The 17,139-nt window shown below is 38.1% G+C and overlaps 3 protein-coding genes across 4 annotated transcripts; 2 read left to right on the top strand and 1 right to left on the bottom strand.

Annotated features, from left to right (window-relative positions):
- The first annotated feature begins 10,017 nt into the window (after nucleotides 1–10,017).
- On the top strand, nucleotides 10,018–12,885 carry LOC130995875 (uncharacterized). 2 transcript variants are annotated; one of them, XR_009092302.1, is made up of 6 exons: nucleotides 10,018–10,242; nucleotides 10,362–10,461; nucleotides 10,782–11,313; nucleotides 11,407–11,632; nucleotides 11,759–12,331; nucleotides 12,414–12,885. XR_009092302.1 is itself a non-coding variant. In XM_057921356.1 (5 exons), exons 3-5 carry the CDS (start codon nucleotides 10,786–10,788, stop codon nucleotides 11,953–11,955), a joined length of 951 nt encoding a protein of 316 aa, XP_057777339.1. In that variant the 5' UTR covers nucleotides 10,018–10,242; nucleotides 10,362–10,461; nucleotides 10,782–10,785; the 3' UTR covers nucleotides 11,956–12,406. The 2 variants fall into 2 exon arrangements, 1 of the variants encoding a protein (XP_057777339.1); XM_057921356.1 differs by lacking the exon at nucleotides 12,414–12,885 and having other exon boundaries at nucleotides 11,759–12,406.
- Nucleotides 12,886–13,692: 807 nt separating this feature from the next.
- LOC130995880 (uncharacterized) lies at nucleotides 13,693–14,872 on the top strand. The gene is made up of 3 exons (XM_057921363.1): nucleotides 13,693–13,858; nucleotides 13,951–14,174; nucleotides 14,272–14,872. The coding sequence occupies exons 1-3, from the start codon at nucleotides 13,738–13,740 to the stop codon at nucleotides 14,647–14,649; spliced, it is 723 nt and encodes a 240-aa protein (XP_057777346.1). The 5' UTR covers nucleotides 13,693–13,737; the 3' UTR covers nucleotides 14,650–14,872.
- Nucleotides 14,873–14,989: 117 nt separating this feature from the next.
- Nucleotides 14,990–16,357, bottom strand: LOC130995883 (uncharacterized). The gene is made up of 2 exons (XM_057921371.1): nucleotides 15,827–16,357; nucleotides 14,990–15,749 (listed from the first exon to the last, which is right to left on the bottom strand). The coding sequence occupies exons 1-2, from the start codon at nucleotides 15,842–15,844 to the stop codon at nucleotides 15,180–15,182; spliced, it is 588 nt and encodes a 195-aa protein (XP_057777354.1). The 5' UTR covers nucleotides 15,845–16,357; the 3' UTR covers nucleotides 14,990–15,179.
- Nucleotides 16,358–17,139: the final 782 nt, after the last annotated feature.

The following is a 17,139-nucleotide window of genomic DNA, read 5'->3' as shown; positions in this document are numbered from 1 at the left end:
TGTCGTTTAGGTGTCTTTTAATGTATTTATTTCCAAACAATGTGATATGACGTTTAATGTGTTTTATGAAATATATTATTTTAATTTAATTTTCTCAATTTTTTTTTTATATATTTCATATTTTTAATGAAAGAAGAATTGATAATATTGTATATTAACTAGCAAATTAGATAAAAAAAATATTAAATGTGATGAATAATTTAAATTTAGTGACAAATTGTATAATTGACATTATATTAATATTGTGACAACCTTCAAAATTATTTTCCATCACTAAATTATTATCAATTTGTGACACTAATTATAGTGATAATAATTTATGTCACTATAGAATTTCTTTTAGTCACTATATTAATTTGTTTCAGTGTTGAAATAGATTTGTCACTAAAATAATATTGTTATAATGACAATAAAAAATATATATTTTGTGACAACTATACTGCGTGACATTATTACGGAATAGTAGTAACGATTGTATCATGTGACTAAATCGAGTCGTTTTAGTGACGGTAGCCACATGTGACTATATACAAATTGTTTTGGTGACAACTGTAGAATGTGACTAATTTATGTGCTTCTAGTGACGATAAAGACATGCGACTACATACCAAATTATATAGTGACAGTAAATAGACGTGACTAATTGATGGAGTTGTAGTGACGATAAAAAAATGTGACTATATATCGAATAATTTAGTGACAATTAAAATGTGTGACTACATAAGTGATTTATTGTGACAAATAATTCATGTCACTGAAACAATGAACTATAATGACGATCATTGTACGTGGCTATAAAAGTTCAATATTGTGATGACTAATTATTGTCACAACATCATCATCTTCAGTGACAAGATCATCTGTCACTATACTTCAATATGTAGTGACGTTATTTTTGTTGTTGTCACTAATACTTTTAGTGTCGGTGCATACAGTCTCGACTCAACGACGAACACAAAAGTCGTCACTAAGCACTTATAGTGACAATTTTGATACATACAGTGACAAAAAATGTTGCCACTAAAAACAGTTTTTTTTGTAGCTTGAATATAGTTGAAAAGTCTTACTTCGCGTATAGAGGACTTTAAGAAAGGATGTTGATTTTAGAAACTAGGCTTCAAGGTTCAGAATCTCCAGAACGTTCTCAATGATAGCTTTTAGATATTAAGAGGAAAGTGGAGACTTTAGACCAAAAGTACCTTTTGCAGCCATGTACAAAACTTACCAAGTTCGGAAAAGTATTTCCGGGTGACTGAGAAGTAATTGTGTTGGACCTGGCCAGCCCACATGACCAAAATCTCAGTAGTCGTCATATATGTGTTTCTAAACCTATATATTTTAAACCTTTATCTGAAAAGCCAAACGGGTTCAGACTATTAGGTCATTTTATTTCGACCATTTAGTCAATTCATTTCTACCCCATGACAATTCTTTTTCAGTTGTTTAGCAATTTGCTTAAACATCTTGCCTAATTTTCGTTTGTGTTTTAAATCATTGTGATTTATTAGTCGTTGGTAGATTTTCTGTGACCTAAAGACAAACAAGTATTTACCAGATTAATCAGTCAGACACTTGTGCCTCGACCAAGGGTCAAGCACGCGATACATCATACATATAGACCATCTCTTATGGATTTAATAGAATGTTAATTGTGTATTCCAAAAACTTTGAACGCTTCAATGTTTTTGTATGCCCCTATGTTGGATTAGTTATTTTAACTAGTATTAGTACAAAAATGTTGGTCCACTAGTCGTTCGTGACTAAGTTCTTTTATGATGACTTGCTAGACAGATAGTCCATCATGGGTAGTGCTTGAATAGACCAATAAATCTAGATTCAGAAGTTGATGTAAAAGTGCTCATCGAAGTAATTTTCCCATGTCTATATGGCGACCTTATCAGTCTTTTACGGCAAGTCAATTCTGCCATGTTAATTATATGTTTGTGTGAGAAAGAGTATGAGCAAGAATGAGGATCAAGAATCGGTGTGCAGAATTGATGATATGCATTAATACATTTTGTAATGCACTGATGACTATATGTCAACTCATCGAAATTCCACCAAAATAAGGGCGTCCGAGACGAGGAGGAAGAATTCCCTGAGATGGTGGAAGAGGCCCAGTACCAGGGCTAGAACAAAACATGACCCCACCACCCATACAACCAGAACGTAGAATAGAGGAACTATCTCTACGACAAAACCACTTGTCTTCAGTAGGATAAGAAATCCATCGGAAGTTGAGACTTGGGTACAAACTATTGAGCGCATTTAAATTTCTTGCGTTGCACATATCAGGAACGTCTTACTTGCGTATCCTCTCAGTTGCCTGGGTCAGCTGAGTTCTGGTTGAAAACAAGGAGGAAAACGATGACAACCAAGCAGTTAGGGAATTTAACGTGGGATCAGCTTAAGACCGAAATATATGACAAGTATATATACCTAAGAGCTATCACAAAAAGAAAGAAATTGAATTTTATAATCTGAAGCAGGAAGAAATGACAGTTACTCAGTATGATAGAATATTTTGTGATATGTCAAGATACATGCTAAAACAAGTAGACACGGAAGAAGAGATGGCTGAAAAATTTGTGTGTCGATCTATGACACGAGGTCAGGATGACTTGGCAAGCCTTTGAGGATTGTGTTACACGAAATCACATAACAGAGCGATAGATATTGAGACAGCATTGGCGAAGACAAAAGACCAGTAACAACGCGTATGTCGGCACCTCCACATGACTAAAATCTCAGTGATTGTCAATCAGGATTTTAATCTTGAAGAAGAGCGTCATCCCAATAAATAGACTTGTACTATATAGTTGTCACAATAAGATCTTCCCTTATCACGATGAGTATAGTGACGATTATAACGACTTAGTTTGTCATTAGCTTTTAACCACTAGAAAGTGGTGTTTTCACAATTAGAAGGATGCATTAAACATCAAACTGTCTTTTGACCTTCAAATCGGTAGTAATAAAGCTACTTTTGGAATCTCGAGCGGAGAGCTGGAACAATTACCAAGTATGATGAACTTTTCAATCGAATGTCAAGGCATGCTCCATGATGGTGGACACCAATAAGAAACGCGTAAAGAAATTTGGAAATGAATTGTACCATGAGATATTGAATTTCCCTAGCAAGCCAGACAAATTTTACGCACAAATAAGAAATGAGTGAGACTCTCATATTTAGTCATTGCTACCAATGGGTAAAGGGAAGCTCACGCATAGTCAAGGTATACACTACGTTAAGTTGGTGGTAAAAAAAAAAAAAAAAAAAAAATGTGATAGCAGTAACAATTGCCAAGCGAAAAAGAAGCCATGACAGGAGCAATCATCCCATCAACAGGGCTAAGAAAGCCAATGTACTCGTAAACAGATAGAGGATAACCAGTAGAGGGTCCTGCCCTGTCCAAAATGTAACAAGAACCATGAGAGGTTCTACAAGACTGGCAATGATAGCTGTTACATAGTAGCTAGAAGGGGCATTATGCAAACTGTTGCTCGAATAAGCAAACAAGGGACGGGCACCAGGCTGAACCCGCCTGCTCAAGCTCCGCATTTGTGACCAATCCAAGATTTTCCCCAACCACACTAAGAGCAGCAACAACAACAACAACATCATGAACAGCCCCGTCATGCTAGGGCTTATGCTAAAACAGAAACAACCCGAGAATACTTGAAAAAAAAAAAAAAAAAAACTAGCACTACTCTGGTGGTACTTCTGTTTGACGTGGGTGCTTCACATACTTTCATAGCAAGTATAGGTGTTGACACCCTAGGACTTAAAACGGAAAGAGCTAATCAAGATTTGAGTAAATCTTCATAAATATATGGGTGACGAGTCGGCTTCGAAGGCACCATGCAGAAAGGCTCTAAAAGAATTGGAGGAACTCGAAATCCAACTTCAAGAACTTTAGATCTTGGATTTATCAGACCCAGTGTATCGCCTTGGGATACACCTGCACTTTTCATGAAGAAGAAAGGTGGCACACTGAGAACGTGTATAGACTACAAAGAATTGAACAAGGTGGCACTCAAGAACAAATATTCATTATCTAAGATAGTTGATTTTTATCAGCTCAGATGAGCGATTGTATTCTCATATATATAAATTTGAAGATCTAGATACCATCAACTAAAGATTCGACCTAAAGATATATTTAAGACGACCTTCCGAACCGGATGTGGCCAATACGAGTTCGTGGTGCTGCCATTCGAATTGATCAACGCACCAGTAATGTTCATGAACCGAGCATTTCACCATTACTAAGACCAATTTGCCTTAGTTTTTTTTTTTATAGACAATGTATCGATCTACTCAAATAACGAGATCTTAATTTGAGATAAAAGAGATTACTCGAACTATGGAAGGATTATGGATGTAATATTAACTACCATCCCGGAAACGCTAATGTGGTAGCTGATGCCTTCAGTCGTAAGATTCAATCTATGTTGGGATCTTTCCTCACTTATCAGGGGGAACTCATGAAAGATTTTTGTAGAAAGAGTTTAATAGTGGTTAAACCACCAGAATTAGTAGGAGGAATTAATACCACGATGGTAGTAATACCCAATTCTAAAGGAAAGGTGCTAGATGCACAAAGAAATGGTGAGATCTTGGAGAGAATACGTTTAGCAATAAGAATAGGCAAGCCTGCACATTACCACGAGACGTCGGATGATGCGTTAATGTTTGAAGAAAGATAGTGTATCCCACATGATGAGAAACTCAAAAATGAGGTAATGAGCGGGGCTCATTCCACGTTATATACTGCCCACCAGGGAAGCACAAAAAGTACTAGGACTAGGAAGGAAAATTTTAGTGAATAGATATAAAGAAAGATATAGCTTCATTTGTTGAGAGATGCCTAACATGTTAACGAGTGAAGGCTTAACACCAAAGACCATATGATGAGTTACACCCATTGGAATTTCCAGATTGGAAGTGGGAGCATTACAATGGATTTCGTGGCTAGTTTACAAAGTCGAAAAGAGGGAACACCGCCATTTGCGTAATAGTGTAGTGACTCACGAAATGCGCTCATTGTATAACAATACCAATTAGATACTAATCGAACAAGCTAGCCTAGTTGTATACCCGAGAAATTGTGCGTTACACGGTGTGCCCGTGACAATCACTTATGGATGTTTAAGAGAACAATTCAGGCTATCGGAGATTCGAAGTTTACATCCAGGTTTTGGATGAACTTGTAGAAGGAATTAGGCACGAGGTCAAATTTTAGTGTTGTCTTCCATTTACAAACGGATGGACAGTTTGAGAGAACAATTCAAACTCTCGAAAAAGTGTTAAGAGTAATAGTACTAGACAGAGGTTTAAGTGAGGAATCAGTGTTGTCATTGATTTAGTTTGCATATGATAATAACTATCAGGCAACCATCGATATGACGCCTTATGAGGCAGTATATGAAAGAAAATGCAGATCGTTACTTTACTGGGCAAAGTAGGTGAAGGAGAATCTTAGGACCAGACATGCTCAGCGAGATGATCGAGATAGTTCGATTGTCAGAGAAAGAATAAAAGAGGCGATAGAATTTTTTTTTACTTTGATACGCGCCGACCTGAGTTACATCTTTAGTAGGAGACAAGGTCTTCCTAAAAAGCCATCTCCCTCCAAATGAATAATTAGGTTTGGTGTCAAAGGTAAGCTTATGTCACGATTTCTGGAACCTTAGGAGATTCTAGATAAAATAGGCCTAGCGGCTTAGGATTCGCGTTACCGCCAATTTATGGGAATGCCCAATGTTTCCACACATCCCAACTTAGGAAGTATGTTTTCGATCCAAAGCACGTGATCTACCAAAAGAAGATGATTCTTAGCCCAGATTGAGCTATAAAGAAAGGCCAAAAGCCATCTGGGATCAAAAAGTGAAACAACCCAGGAGCAAGTCTATCACTTTAGTAAAAGTCCAATGGAGACACCATGGATAAGAAAAAGCAACGTGAGAACTCGAAAGCAAGATGAGAGAACTTACCCAAAACTTTTACGATGATATGCAAATTTCGGGATGAAATTTTTGTTAAGAGGGGTAGTATGTAGTAGCCCGCTCTTTTATTTATGATTAAGACCAGTAAATCGATAATTATTATTGCATCTTTCAGTAATTGAAAAGCCTAATAATTATTTATATTTAGAATTCAACTAGGATTATAAATTATATGAATTCTTTGCCTATTATTATTTTTTTTTAGTTATGCTTGTTAGCTTCGCGTGAGAGAATCGGGATATGAATTATTGAGCCAGTTAATAATTTATATTTTCAAATCTATAACTGACTTAGCAAAGTCAACTTAAAGTTGTTATTTTATATGCGATAGAGATTTTATTTCTATTAGTTACTTGAAAGTCGTGATTTAATTCCGACTAATGAGAACGAGTTAAATTAGTTATTTAATTCGTAGAGATGTTATATCGAAGCATAGTCATTCAGCAAAACCTAGAACCAATTTTATAGATATGCGATGATACAAAGAAATTAGATTTTCGGATACAACTTTACACAATGACTGTAGGGAATTATTTACATCACCACTATTCCCTACTTACAATCAAAACCTATCACTATCACAAAACACTACAGCTACATACCTACAAGCATGCGGAAGATCACGCGTGAGAATAAAAAGAAGAAAAATGAGAGAAGATCAATCAGCCGCAACTCTACCGATTCTCTCTCAAAGCTTTCACATGGCATAGAGGACTAGATACTCAAGTATAGATACCAAATTCACGCCTTTAACAATTCAGCAGCAAACTTCCTTCTTGAATTTCAACCTGCATTCAGTATGAAAGCAATCCACAGTTTATTTCAGTTCCTATCCTCTGGATTCAACAACAGCAGTCAGCAGCAGCCAACCATGCACCAAACATTCGCAAAGCATTCGAGGTATTCATTGAGCTCCATATACCACTTTCTCATCATACATGCTCTACACTTAAGCATGATAAACAAACTACTATGGCTAGTTTTACCCACTGCATAATCGAATTATAGAAATGCTAGAGCTCAATAGAAATATGAACTGGGTTTACAACAAACTTTGAGTTTCGTTCACAATAGAGTATTAAGAATGAACTTAGCTTTCATTAAGGAGGGGAGGCTGTCCTGTTTCGCCGAACCGAGGAGCATCGGCGGAGGCAGAGCTCTGCTGCTCGTCGGGCGAGATCAGGGGAGAACCCGGCGACGACGACGGTGAGGCTCTCGCCGAATCACAGAGCGGCGACGCCTTGTGGAAAGAGAAGCTAGGGCTCAATTCTTTTGAGTTGTGTATCCTGAAATTGCGGAATTGAGAGAAGAAACGATGGTGCGTCGGCCTCACCATCGCCCGGAAGAGCAACGACGGCGGTTCGCGGTGCTTTCACCCAGCACCGACAGCGACGGAAAGAGCCGACCTCGTCGGACCTCAGAATGGCAACAGAAGCGACCTCGCTCACTGGTTTTCCGGTGACGGCGGCGGAGGCGATTTCTGATTCAGGAAATTAGGGCTCACCTCTTTTCTACCTCGCATCTGTGAAGTGAGAGGAGGGACGCCAGCTTTCAGGAGATGAACGGCGCCGCTCCCAGGCGGCGATCTCTCGCCGGAATTCCAGAGCCGCGGAGGCGCGACTGATTTTATGGAAACAGGAGCGGCAACCTTGTTTGTGAGCAGAGGAACTGAGATCGAAAAGAGAGTGAGGGACAAGGCTGAGTTCAGCCGAAATTTTGAGGGGAGAGATCGAAGGATGAGAGGGCGGCCTCGTCGGCCTCGCCGGAGCCGTTCGCGGCGGAGCTCGCGTAGAGCGGGCGAGAGAGAGAGAGGTCTTGAGAGATTTGAGAGAACAAGACCGACTGATTTGAGACGAGAGAGAGAAAGAGAGGACCGAAAGTTGGGGAGCTGGGCCTTGATTTATTTTGGGCCGCTTCTCATTGACTTTGGGCTGAATTTTATTAACTCAAGCCCAATTGTTTTGTTAAGGATGGGCCTGCTTTACCTTATTTTCATTGGGCCGCAGCCATTTTTCCATATTGGGCTGAGTTTTAATATATTAAAAGCCCAGCTGCATTTATTAATTGGATCCTTATTATTTTCTATTGGGCTGAGAATTATTAAAGGAATTGAGCCTCACTCATTCTATTTATTTGGACTATTGTATTATATTAACTAGGCCTTGTTTGATTTATTTATTTGAGCCCAACAATTTATTATTTATTCATTTGGCCAAGATTTATTTAATTACTTAAGCCAATGAATTATTTCAATTGGGCCGTTCATATTAATTATTAGGCGCACGGCTTATGTCGAGCCTTTTAATTATTTAAACCTACAACAGTACTTTCTTCTATTTATTAAGCCCGATTGAGTTTTACGAGAATAAAAGCGAGTAAGTCGAAGTATTTATTTATTCGTTTCTATCGACTACGAGGAGCGGGGTATATTTAATCGGCGGAGTAGAACACCCTGCAGAGAATGGATTAATTTTAGTTAATTATCCGGCTTCATGAGACGAGACTTAGCTTTTGTTTAAATCCAATAGCCTGGATTAACAATAGAAATTCCCCGGTTATTATTTCAGAATAATAATTCATGCATAAGAGGATCATGCATTGTTAATTTCATATTCTCATTATTTGAGGATTTTGCTCGAGCAGTATCTTATTTATATTCTCGTAATAAAGGTCAAGCACGAGATTAATAATCAGGCAAGGAGCTACTGTACCACAGAAAGTTTCTATCAGGTGGGCATTACTTTCATATATATCAAATGAGTTTAAATGTTACGTTCAAGCAAGTTATTTCATGACTAAATTAATTGAAGTTATTTCAAATATTGTCTTGCCATAAAATGTTTCAATTTCAGTATGATATCTATCTGATGTGGCTTTTATCATGTAATCGAATTCGGGTCTTGAGCAGTTGATAGCTATCCTGCCAGGGCTAGTGTACACCAGTGACCGTGAGTCATCTAGCGGGTTGGCCGGTCAAGTGACCGTGAGAGGTGGCCACCTCTCCGGCACACAGTTCCAGATATGATAGATTACAAGAGAACTTAGACTGCAGTCGAACTTTAAGAATCACAAATGAATTTAGTAAGCTTGGGCCTTTTAGCGAAAAACTCCCTTGCTGTACTGTTTATGATGGCATGACAATTTACAATTTTGAAGCATGTATTTTTATACTTAGGCATACGTGCCCACTGAGTACTTTTGTACTCAAGCCCTGCATATATTTCTAAATGTGCAGGTTGAGCAGCTGCTGATGGTGATGAAGTGACGAGCGGGACTCTTTTGTCTTATTATATATTAATGAACTCTAGGGTTACATGTCTTCATACATGTATTCAGAACCTTATTCCGCTGCGTACTCAAAAGTTTTATGTTATTTTGACTAAGTCGGAGTTATCCGAACTTACTAGTTATTTGAGTCTATACAACGAAATCTCCGTTATATTATAAACATTCCTTTTGTTAACAATGATGAAATGCGATCCTTCCTTGTTTGATTATCCCCTTTCTACCCCGCTTCTAATCTCCCTCCATTAGTCACGATTTCCCGGCTTAATTATCCTTAATTAAGTCCGGTCGTGACAATAAATAAGACATATTTGTTAGATTATCACCACTATTTATTTATAAACAATTTCCATCCCAAAACACTTCCTCAGTTCTTCGGATTTCCTGCAAGTTGAGCATTATTATTGCAAATGACTGAAATTCCTTGACAAACATCACTAACCATATCACTCCCTGTGGTAAATTTCTGCACCCAATTTATACGATAACTATTATCAGCAATAGATCAATAATGAGACACCTATTCAAACATTTAAGAAAGCAATAACTGTCAGAGAAAGGGTGAACTTCCTAAATACTAAGGCCCAGTTTGATTTCTTAGTTAAGGCTAGTTTAGGTCCTTAACTGGGCTTATTTTTTCATTTGGTAACAAAGCAACTTTTCATGGGAAGTCCATGATTAAGGTTGGGCCCGCACTAAAAAGCACTTTTCATCCCTCATACGAAACCAGCAGGGACCCCAGGTTTATTAATCTGGAGAGAGAAATGTGCTCAAGATTAAAAATTTCATTACAACTCTACCCCCAAAATGAAATTGAAACCATTTGAATTTTTAGGTCTGCGCCGCTCATTTGCAAAAAGCTCATGTAGTCTCTGAAAGGAACGCCACGCCCTACAGTTCAACGTCGCTGCGAAAGAGATTTCCGACGGAAAAAAAAATATTTTCCGTGTAAGGATTACACCTCTGAGTTCTTCTCTCCAATGTTTATTTGGATTGTCCATTTTTTGTTTCACAAGTCCGTCCCTACACTCAAAAATTTTGATTTTCTGTTTATGATTCCTTTGTAGGGTTGGTTAATTTACTTCTCTCCCTATCTCGGCGTCTCATCTAGTTGTGGTGTTCTGGTACATTTTATTCCGGCGACAAGCGGCGGCTAGGTTTATCCAGGTGAAATTACTGCCCATTTACACACAATTCTTCAAATAATCTACTTTAATCGCTAAGAATTGTTTAATAATGTTCTCTGGCCTAATTCACAATTTCTTGTTGGGGTCCATATTTGAATCGATACGCGACTGTTTATGATCTTTTTTGGTGAATTTTTGTTGCTGTTTGGTGGTGGTAGCATTGAATTGAGGTTTTCTGTGTTGCGTTTATGATGTTTTTGGGTGAATTTTGTTGTTGTTTGGTGGTGGTAGCATTGAATTGAGGTTTTATGAGTTGGGTTTTGTTTGAATTTTCATCTTTTTATGCACTTGTGTGGACAGTATCATGTCGACTTTGGGGCGCAAGAAAGCTTGTATATATCTTGTTGTGGAGGAAATCCTCCATGAGCAAATGTTGCAATTGACCGTGGTCCTTGATTCAATTGAGAAGGCAGGGTCACGAAAAAGAAAACGTAATGGGAGAAATGTAGCTTATGGTATACTACACAGAATTCCCGATCAAGTGAAGCACTTGAATCAAATGATAGGTTTTAGTGATGTCGATTGTGTTATAAATCTTAGGATGGATAGAAATACTTTCGGTAAACTGTGTCGACTTCTGAGGGATTTAGGTGGGTTGACGGATGGTCGTTTTGTGACCGTTGAGGAGCAAGTTGTTGTATTTCTTTCTGTTCTAGCTCATCACAAAAAAAAAAACAAAGTGGTTAAATTTGATTTCTGGAGAAGTGGGCAAACAATTTCGCACTATATTCATGTAGTGTTGCGAGCCATTTTGAAATTACATGTAATTCTTTTGGTAAAGCCAACTGCTGTGCCGGAAGACTCGACGGATCCACGTTGGAAATGGTTTAAGGTAATTGTTAAACTATTTCCTTTTTTTGTTAGCACAGTGGATGTTATATGTAACAATAGTGTATAATTGTTGTTTTCATATATTTGTGTATAGGGTTGCTTGGGTGCATTAGATGGTACCTACATCAATGTCATGGTACCCAACAATGACAAGCCGCGCTATAGAACGAGGAAGGGTCAGATTTCAACCAACACTCTCGTAGTTTGTGACAGGAATTTGAAATTTGTTTATGTCTTGCCCGGGTGGGAGGGGTCACCTGCGGACGCACGAATACTGCGCGATGCCCTTAATCGAGTGAATGGATTTAAAGCACCCAGAGGTATAATTCCTTTTTAATGCCTTTTTATATGTTTTCTGCCAATAATTTATTTTATTAATGGGTGTAACACTTCACTGCTTTGTATTAATGGCTTGTATTGTTTTTGGCTTGTTTGATTAATGTTAGGGTCATATTATCTTTGTGACAACGGGTACGCGAATAGTGAAGGGTTTCTAACGCCGTACAAGGGTGTTAGGTACCACCTTAAAGAGTGGGGGCCAACGGCTGCACGTCCTCGAAATGCGGATGAGCTGTTCAATTTGAGGCACACACGAGCTCGGAATGTAATTGAACGCGCATTCGGTATAATGAAGATGCGATAGGGTGTATTGCGCAGCAGCAAATTTTACCCCGTCAAAGTGCAAAATAGGCTTATCATGGCGTGCTTCCTAATAAATAATTTTATTAGGAATGAGATGATCGTGGATCCAATTGAACAGGCATTCGACAATCTACCGATGGAGAATGAATTTGCAGAGCCGCATCACGATGATTATGTGGAAGTTGTTGAACCCTCGACCGAATGGGCTGCAACTCGAGACGCCATGGCTCAAGCAATGTGGCAACAATATGTTGCACTTCACTAATGTAGCTCATAGTGGCAGTTGAACCCCCCCTTGTGACTCTCATTAGATATTGTTTTGGGAATGTCTGCCTTTAAAATTCAGTTTCGAATGTTTGATGATTAAACCTTGACATGTTAGTATGTTGGTTTCAATTATGTTGGATATTATGAATTATGTTGTATATTGATTTGTCTTCTGTTTTCTACCATGAATAGGTTTGATGGATGCACAAGTTCCTCGTATTTATCTGAATGCTCCAATGTGCCCGCGTGGCCATGGGAGGATGTTACTGCTGTGCGCGAGTATGAATGCGCAAAATGCCGGACGTTACTACTACAAATGCCCAGTGAAAGGCACACATGTGGGATCTTTCTTTTGGTGTGACGAATTTCACAACCAAGGACATGCCCCAGCATTTCAAAACATGCCCCAAATGAATCCAACATTTCCTCGCAATCCTGCAACTCGATCAGATGCATCATCGAGGCCTGAAAGCAGCGGTTTGGACTATGGCGACGCGCAGTTGCCTGTTATAGGAAGAGCGATGCCGGAGAACGAGCAACAAATCAATTTTATCTTTATGGCAATGATGTTTATATTGCAGGGGTTTATCATTGGGAAGCTTGTGTGAAATTTCTTCAACTGAATTTATTAACTCTTGAATATGAATGATTCTTTTGGTATTCAGTAGTTTTTTATAAATGTTATTTAATCTGAGACTTTATATTTCGAGTAACTGCACTTCAATTTTATAAATCTGGTCTATATAATCTGTTATATAATTAGCAACTTCTTATATAAGTGATACAATATCTATATATAGACAAATGTTATATTTTTTCATAAATTATTTAATAATATTCCCATTTAATAATATTTTTTCACATGATATTTTTGGAAACTTTACCTCACATGATGATTCTTTTTCTGCGCTCACAATATAATTAATTATAATTATTTACACTACTATTTAATTAATTCAATTTTAGCAATATCTAATGTTTACCTCTTTCAAAAAGATAGTATGTATTAATTTGTAATTTATCCCATAATTTAACAAATTATGGGATAAATATTTTAGGAAGTAGAGTTTTCCTTAAAATGAGGAACTGCAATTTCACTTTTATAATTTTTTTTGTCTTATTTCTAATATTTTAATCATTCAAATTATGTATTTTACATTTATTTTATATTTCAAATAATTTATTAATATTAGTAAGGCCGAAATTAGTCTGGTGTACTAATGAAACAGTAATTAATACCAAGCATGCAAATTCCCATCTGAAGAATCATTAACTCTCATCCAATAATATTTGTTATCTTCGCATACCAAAAAAGTCAAGCAATTTGATTCGCTGAAATGAATTAATTAGTTGTTGCTGGAGAGCTAATGAAATTAATTTCATGCAGGGGATTTCTCCCAACTACCATCTGCCATGAATTAAAGTTTCCCCTTATATAAATCATGGAACTCATGGTCAACTCCCCATTGCAGAAATAGGGTTTTACTTCAAAGAACTCTCCCACTCTTGCGCCAACATGAAGCGAACTGACATTCCCAAACAACATGTCTTCTTCTATGACGCAATCTGGAAACAGGAGATGGACAAGATGTTACTCAACAAAATTCTCATGATAGAGCAGGAGACCGGGATTAAAGGTGAGAGTTTTATTTTTTTTTACTTGCAAAATATTTTACTTTGCTTTCTCACCTTCTTTATTGTTTGTTCTTTCTATATTGGACCTATATAGCTGGGGCTGGAGTTCATAGTCCAACGGTAATACGACATGCAATGGAGGACATTAACAGGGTGTTTAACAAATCAATCGGTTTCGTCGACATCAAAAATAGGCTGGTGGCGCTAGAGGGACGTTATGATACCTTCCAAAAAATTATGCAAATGAGCGAAACTCGTTGGGATCGGGAACTAAACCGTATATTTGCAACCGATGTAGTTTGGGATAAGATATTCTCGGTGACTAAATTCTGCAATGTTTATATTTCAATTATCTTGCTGTGTATTTGTTGTGGCCTCACTTTTGTTTTATTTTCGCATTTGTCTTTGCTTATAGGAGAATGTTTGGGCTCAAGCTTACTATTATTCTGGAGAACCGGAGTATAACAAGATGTGCGCCTTGTTTGGCCCTAAGCACATTAAGATGGAGCCAACTCATGAAGTTATCGAGATCGGTTCTACGATGAATACTATTGTCATATCCGACGACGATGAAGTTAGCTCTCCGGTGGTTAATGTCAAAGGTAAAGTCACCCGTAAGCTGTGTTATGATGACTCGGAGTCCAGCTCCGTCCCTCAGAAACGAAGTACTGGAATTGCACCGAACAATTTGTTCCCACCCCGTAACTCCTTCCATTCAAAGCAGTATGCCGAAGTCTCTGCCCCCGAACCAAACGAAGCAAGTTCTTGTGCTAGTTGTAGTCCATTTAAGTAGCTAACATGAACTCATGATGCATGTGTTCCTATTTGAAAATTTATGTTTGTGTTTCTGTTTTTAAACTTTTTGGATGGGCTGTTAGGTTAATTGTTCTGCCCATGTTCATGGTATTTCGCTTTCAAGTCTCCATTTGTATACCATGTCTTTTTTTGTGGGTTAAAGCCGTAAAGATCTGCGTCTTAAGAACCATTTGCTTAGTAGCAGTGTCAATGCTAATTTCAGTTATCTTTGCATATCATTCAATTATGATAGTTTTCTAGTGTTCACCTATTTTTTTTTTTAACAAACCGTAAAACCAAGCATTAAGACTTTCAATAATGCAATTATAGGCAACAAATAAATAACGGAAATGCATTGATAAAACTTCAAATGAAGTGAGTTTGCAACAAAGGTGAATCTAAAATTGCAGAAGGGAAAAACAACAAAATACCAGTTCGCAGACAAACATTCCAAAATACTGAGCTTGCTAAATCAAATTCCAAGTCCAAGCATGTTTAGCTCCAAAAAAAAGCACAACCTAAATAATTTTACTTGTAGCTGCCTTCGAGCAGACGCCTCGCATAGGCTGGGCGTGCTTCAGTCGGCAGCCCACGAAAAATTTCGAGGCGCTCAACTTTGTAGGCTAGAAGCTCACATACGTCGAACTTCTCATCCAGCGAAAGGCCTGGAATATCACCCAATTGCTCAAACACTTCTTGCCGGGCCTTTCCCATGTCGAACTCGTAACCAATTCGGTTCGCCAAGTTCGCCAGCCTCATATCGGTAGTACGATTTATCTCGCAAAGTACCTCACAAACACCAATCATCTCATCGCGCAGACGGCGCTTCCTGACGGCAGTTAGACGACATGTCGTCTCCTTGCTGCTTTGTCCCACACTCTCTTCAACCATCTCAGGCCCCTCTATGTCGTCGAGACTGACATGGTAATCTGACTCCGGAGTGAGTTGTGTCAAGTTTTCACGGCGTTGCATATCATTCACCGTATCCATAAGGTCCTCAGCATGCTCCCCGGTAGCCCTATCCTTCCCAAAAACCTCTTTCCAGTCGCCCAACATAGGCCAAGGTTTGTACCTCATCAATCTCGCATTTGGATCACACTGCAAATTAGTTCGAAAACACATAAGTATCATTGATAAACTGTTGTTTTTTGAATTAGTATGTGGTCAGAAAATACCTTGACAATTTGTTCCATTGCTCATTCGTACAATCAATCATATGATCACCATTCGTGTTGAAACCGATCCCGCTGCGCCCTAGCATAGCCGACAAGCTAGAGTAGTTCTTTTTCCAAGCACATATCTTGGAGTTGATATGCGGATTTCCCTTCAGGTCGGTATCCGGAAACACTTGCCTCATCGCATCCTCCAGTTTCGTGAGGTATCCCGCCCTAAAGCCGTTATCCGACTTCCAACCTTGCACTACCAATTCCTTAAGCGAGGTTAGCAGCGTTTTCTCCTCCTTACATGTCCAGCTCCGACGTGTTTTGTCGGTCTTGTTAACACGGATACGACCACACTCGGTGCTTCCTAAAACAAGTTCAAAATGAATTTATAAAAACCAAAACATCACCTATTATCATCAATATAGATACGGCATCGTCACCAAGAAATAACAAATAAAAACTCTTTAGCATTGATAATGACACATAATACACAAATAAGCAAACAACATTGACAATGACAATAAGAATAACAAAGCATCACATATTATCATTAGATACAAACACGGCAGCAGAGGACAAATATTTCCCAAAGTTTTAACACCAAAATGATCGAAAAAAACATCGCACGGTACAAAAATATTTACAATCATTCACAACATTTATCTGTACAGAAAAAGCATTCACAACATTTCTCATTCACAAACAGATTCACGAACGAAATACTTTTTTCATTATGATCAACAACCCAGAAGAATTATTAACAAAACAAAAAACCATCAGTATAGAAAAAAAATTTGTAGGAGTTGAGAGATCACTAGCCTTGCTGCGTTGAAGCCATTTTGATTGTGATTATTCGATTTGCTTATCTCAGAATAGTTTGAGGAGTGAAGAGTCGTGGAGACTGTTGGGATGTATATATAAGCCCAAAAATTCCCCCCAATTTCAGAGTTAGGCGGGAGAAAATTTAAGAAGGGTACGCTTGGAATTTAGAAAATATAGTGAGGATATTTTGGTAATCCTGATATATAGCAGAGCCCTTAAACATGAATACCAAATGGTGGGCTATGGATAACAAGGCTGTTGTCTTGGGCTATCAAATGCACAGCCCATATCCCTTAGCGACCCACTCATAGTTACATTTGCTGGAGTTTACTTAGATTGTCTTATCCTAACTAAGAAATCAAACTGGGCCTTTCACTCCATCAATCTATACAAGTATGTTTTCCTACAAAACAATTAAAATGTCAGCCTGCAAGCTTGTTCTAAGGTGAAAGCTCCATTGCTTTCCAACCCAGTTTACATGTTTCATTTAAAATGAATGCATG

The sequence above is a fragment of the Salvia miltiorrhiza genome, chromosome 7 (genome assembly GCF_028751815.1).
Source record: "Salvia miltiorrhiza cultivar Shanhuang (shh) chromosome 7, IMPLAD_Smil_shh, whole genome shotgun sequence".
NCBI classification, from domain to species: Eukaryota; Viridiplantae; Streptophyta; class Magnoliopsida; order Lamiales; family Lamiaceae; genus Salvia; species Salvia miltiorrhiza.
The sequence above is the reverse complement of the archived record's forward strand: the minus strand, read 5'-3'. Positions and strand labels throughout refer to the sequence as shown.